We start from the raw sequence: 4893 nt of genomic DNA on the forward strand, positions 1-4893 counted from the left end.
AGTTTCATGTATGACTTTACAAATGTATGACTGACAGCGAGTATCCTGCTGCTGCCACCAATACAGAAAAAAACACAGAAAAATCAGAAGTGGTTAGGACAGAGAGAATTTATACCGGGACAGGGAGGCTAGTGAAAGCGTTAAGTGGTTGTTGTTGTTGGTCTTCTCAAAGTTGCATCCCAGTTAAAACGTTTTACTCTCCTCTCTTTTCCTGCAAAATGAGAGGACAGTTTAGGTGGAAATAATATAGAGATTGAGAAGCCTACAAAAAGCATTTGCTTCCACCTGTCAAGCTCTCCATCATGTCAGATCAGTGAGGATGAAGCAAATTATACCAGTAGAAGAAACCATGACATACTATTTAAATGCAGCCAGCCCCAAGCCTCGTCCAAGTGGGCGTCCAAAACAAGACGCGTACGAGCCCGCCCACTGCATACAGTCACGTGTAAAACGTGCGTCTGATCTAGCGTCTCTAAACAGCAACGTCGGAGTCTAGGGGAGAGAATTTTTTAGAAGAAGAATCCGACAAAGAGGGATAAAGAAACAAAGTTAGAACTAGAATAACGCGTGCAACGGACGAAAGAAGGAACTGAATGTGTAAGTTGACTTCTGATCTTGCTGCTTATTTGTGTATGTGTGCCAGTGTCTCTGCAAAGCTGAGAAAATGGAGGTGAAATGTGTTCGTGTTGGGAGGAGAGTGCACAGGAGACCAGTAAGCTAGCATGTTAGTTAGCAAACAAACACAAACAATCCACAGTCATGCAAATTGCCAATGGCGTGCATTTTTATTGATGTGCTTTCCTGGCAGTAATAATCACAGGGATGACATTGAGAAACGAGCTGGGTAAGTCTAGAGCAGGCAGTCACACTACAAGGTTTTGTTATGCTAACGAATGCACGAGATTGTGGGAGGGAGGATGGATGGGGGGGGGGACGCTGAACTGAGACGTTGAACTGAGACGTAACGACAGGTGGACAACGTCTTTCCACGGTTAGCATAGGTCTATTTTGGAACGTACTCAAACTGTCATGCATGCGTATTGACCACTGAGGTATTGACCACTGAGATATTGACCATGAACTCATGTCATGCAACAAGGCAGATAGTCTGACATCAGAAAATTAATATGGAATTGAAATGTATGTGAATTTGTATGTATGTGAATTTGACAAATTCTATGCTTGAGTTGAGTGTAAACCAATTAAATGAAGTTTCATCATGCATAATTTTATCAGACGATTGTCTGAATTCTGGTTTAGTGATCATCTAAGTATTGCCTAGCTAGTGACATCAGTTAATATTGCTATAATGACTAACAAGGCAATATGTCAAAATAACAATAGCTATTTATTTTAAGAGCAACTGATATTTTCATCATCAAGCTTTATTTGTCCATTTTGTTTTTTCCAGGTAACACAAGCAGCATTTTCATTTATCTCTCCCCTAGATCTCTCAGGCACACTGACATTGATAATATCAAACAATCACCTTATGCCTCTGAAACCTGCTTTATAACAACTAAGGGTCGTTTTATTCTTAGCTTTAACAACCAAACCAGCAATAGAAAATAGATCTTAATGTTTCCTCAGATTAGCCAAAAGCAGATTACAAAAACGTAGAAACACTACAGCCTACACTCCAGTGAGAAAAAAGGTCAATTTATCACAAGACTTGTAAGCAAAAATATATAGTATTCAGTATCAAACTGCTGGCTGAGTCATACAGGCGCCTGATTACACTAACCTATACATTTTTAGCTATTGACCAATAAAAACAGTTACAAAGCATTTATACATTCCATAAAAGCTGGCCCTAATAAATTAAACAAATCTAACAGTCATTGGCAGGCCTATTTACCCATCATGGCCTCCATCACCCAATCATCTGACCCCGAGATCCCAGACAACCACAAAGAGAGCTGGCTGGCACTACTCGCAGCGGCGGAGGGATATTGTCAGAAGTCAGGCTGCGACCTGGCTATTCTTACAGCCTGTAAGAAGTTCTGGCCATCTGTAGTGGAGGGAGATGGGAGGAAAAGGGAGAGTGGCAGTGGCTTGCCTGCCGGAGGCCGGAAGTGGGATTTCTCCTATCACGTGTGGGGTCAGGGGGCTTTGGCTGAGTCTTCGCGGCGCTACATGGACGACATTGCGGTGCTGCACTCCACGTCTATGCTAACGGCGCATAGATATAAACGTCTGAGTGCAGTAGACGGAGGAGCTAAGCTGGTAGTGGACATGCCCACTGACAGGGTGGTGAGTAGACTGACTGACTGTGTGTCAGTCATTTTGTGCCATTCAATGTGGCTGTCATTCATAGTGCTGTGTGTGATCGGGAAGTTCTTAACTTTGCTTTTTCTCTTCCACAGGGCCTAACAGGAGAGGGTGGGGTGGGAACCATCAGCCCCAATACCACACTCTATTCGCAGAGCTACCCTTCAATCTACCACTCTGGGGCTGTCATTGGCCAAGCTGCTGGGCAGAATGGGAATGGAGAGAGGGAGCGAGAGATGGCTGTGATGATAGAGGAGGCTGGACGAGGGAGAGACATGCCTGGAATTGTGGACTTGGAGGAAGAGTGTGAGGAAGAGGAGGACATGGACGAAAGGAGCCGTAATCTGAATGAGACTGCAGGTGAATACTGAGCTCTGTGGGACTTAATTTTTAACTCTGGGTCTGAATGGCTTCGTAAATATTAATCTCTGTCTCTGCTTCAGGAGTGTTTTCCATGGATGAGGACTCGCTGTCTCGTGACTGTGAACCATTCTTTGAGTCCGATGGAGAGGAGGAGAGTACTGATGGTGAGTGTATGTGTGTAGTAATATTATTTAATGATGATCTAAGGATCTTAATGTGACTCCTCTCTGCTCCAGGCTCGTTAAGTGAGGATTGTCCTCCTCCCCCGCGCAGCATGGCCATGGGACAGTCGTTCTCATCCCGACACCCCAAACCCATGAACATGGCCCGCTCCCTCCCCGTGTCTGTTCCTGTGTGGGGCTTCAAGGGCAACAGACCCCCCCAGGGAGAAGGCCACAGTGGGGAACGGGTCAGTCAACCTTAATTTAAAAACACACATCCAACATACAGCTCACTTTCTGTCAGTCAATCAGTCATTCTGACACACATACCCACTAACTGTCTCTCTGTGTTGCAGGCTGGCGTAGCTGACCTGGATCATATTGCTGCCAGCATGAAGGCCCTGTTGGCCCCAGGAGCCAACGACGGAACAGAAATGTTTGGAGGACTACCTCGCCCTCGCCTCAACACGGGAGACTTCTCCCTCAAACACTGAGAGCCAAAGAAAGTGAGGGAGTGAGAGAAAGTATGTGGATGAAAATAAGCTAATTGATTGGCTGGCAGGTGGGCAGTAAATGATACTAACAACAGAAAAGTACCCCAGTGTATTAGCTAATCACTAACCAAACATTTGGTAGTAACAACCGTGTACACCAAGAGGATTAACTGACATAACATATGCTGGTATACACACTAAGATAATTTTCAACACATTACACCCATACACAAACACTACAAGACAACTCACTACACGCAACTTAACTTCAAATGTGCTCATAGTGACCCACTGTACTGACCAACATGGACACTAACATTATTTGAAATTATTCTAACTGACACAGGCGCTGACTCTGTACGTTGTGGGACTTTTCCAAGTAGAACCGTGAAGGATGGGTCACCCTTCTAGAAATGGTTGGCTCTAGGGGGCTTTTTAACATGACGCCTGTAGCTTTTCAAATTGTGAGTGAAGGGCACTATGCCTCCATGAAACACGCCTTTTTGTATTTCTACCTTGCCAATGAATGAATGAATGAATGACTGGTAGAATGATTACTGTTACTATCTGAGATATATTGACACTATTATAGTAATATACTCCAAATGTCTTGAATGAGTGAGTTGGAGAGCGAAAGAAAGCAGTGGAAGCGAACGGAGATGTATCCATCTCCCAACATTTCAAAAGCAGATAAATGTTTAATTTGATTACCTGAATGGTTTAAATAAACTTAAGGAGCAACATCAGTGAATCAGGCTGTTGGTTTTATGTGAGTCTTCTGACACTGAATGTTATTTGGGTGCGGTATAATGGCTGTCCTATAGATGGCAGTATCAGATTAAGAAGGATACTGAACAAAAATATAAATGCAACATGTAAAGTGTTGGTCCCATGTTTCATGAGCTGAAATAAAATATCCCAGACATTTTCCATACGCTCCCTTTTGAGGGAGCATTTATCCTTTGCCAAGATAATCCATCCACAGGTGTGACATATCAAAAAGCTGATTAAACAACAATATCATTACACAGGTGCACCTTGTGCTGGGGACAATAAAAGGCCACTCTAAAATGTAGTTTTGTCATACAACACAATGCCACAGATGCCACAACTGTCTCAAGTTTTGAGGGAGCGTGCAATTGGCATGCTGACTGCAGGAATGTCCACCAGAGCTGTTGCCAGACAATTGAATGCCAGACATTTCTTTACTATAAGCCGCCTCCAATGTCGTTTTAGAGAATTTGGCAGTACGTCCAACCGGCCTCACAACTGCAGACCACGTGTAACCACGCCAGCCCATGACCTCCATATCCGGCTTCTCCACCTGCGGGATCGTCTGAGACCAGATACCCGAACAGCAGATGAAAATGTGGGTTTGCACAACCGAAGAATTTCTGTCAGAAACCATCTCAGGGAAGCTAATCTGCGTGCTCGTCGTTCTCACCAGGGTCTTGACCTGACTGCAGTTCAGCGTCGTAATCAACTAAAGTGGGCAAATGCTAACCTTCAATGGCCGCTGGCACGCTGGAGAAGTATTCTCTTCATGGATTAATCCCGGTTTCAACTATAACGGGCAGATTGCAAACCATGTGTATGGTGTCGTG

At 44.2% G+C, this 4893-nt stretch overlaps 1 protein-coding gene across 2 annotated transcripts; it reads left to right on the forward strand.

Moving 5' to 3' along the window:
* Window positions 1–438: 438 nt before the first annotated feature.
* On the forward strand, window positions 439–4040 carry LOC121568930. Of its 2 annotated transcripts, none has more exons than XM_041879417.2 (6): window positions 439–597; window positions 1412–2253; window positions 2367–2631; window positions 2715–2798; window positions 2871–3043; window positions 3152–4040. In XM_041879417.2, the coding sequence occupies exons 2-6, from the start codon at window positions 1864–1866 to the stop codon at window positions 3287–3289; spliced, it is 1050 nt and encodes a 349-aa protein (XP_041735351.1). In that variant the 5' UTR covers window positions 439–597; window positions 1412–1863; the 3' UTR covers window positions 3290–4040. The 2 variants fall into 2 exon arrangements, with proteins under 2 accessions (XP_041735351.1, XP_041735352.1); XM_041879418.2 differs by having other exon boundaries at window positions 1839–2253.
* Window positions 4041–4893: the final 853 nt, after the last annotated feature.

The sequence above is a fragment of the Coregonus clupeaformis genome, unplaced genomic scaffold (assembly GCF_020615455.1).
Source record: "Coregonus clupeaformis isolate EN_2021a unplaced genomic scaffold, ASM2061545v1 scaf0112, whole genome shotgun sequence".
NCBI classification, from domain to species: domain Eukaryota; kingdom Metazoa; phylum Chordata; class Actinopteri; order Salmoniformes; family Salmonidae; genus Coregonus; species Coregonus clupeaformis.

What these genes read in the sequence shown, in the direction of transcription:
- LOC121568930 (XM_041879417.2), top strand. Translation starts at nt 1,864, where the DNA reads ATGGCCTCCATCACCCAATCATCTGACCCCGAGATCCCAGACAACCAC. An exon ending in TAATCTGAATGAGACTGCAG is followed by an intron (nt 2,632 to 2,714) that starts GTGAATACTGAG and finishes TCTCTGCTTCAG; the next exon opens with GAGTGTTTTCCATGGATGAG. An exon ending in AGAGGAGGAGAGTACTGATG is followed by an intron (nt 2,799 to 2,870) that starts GTGAGTGTATGT and finishes TCTCTGCTCCAG; the next exon opens with GCTCGTTAAGTGAGGATTGT.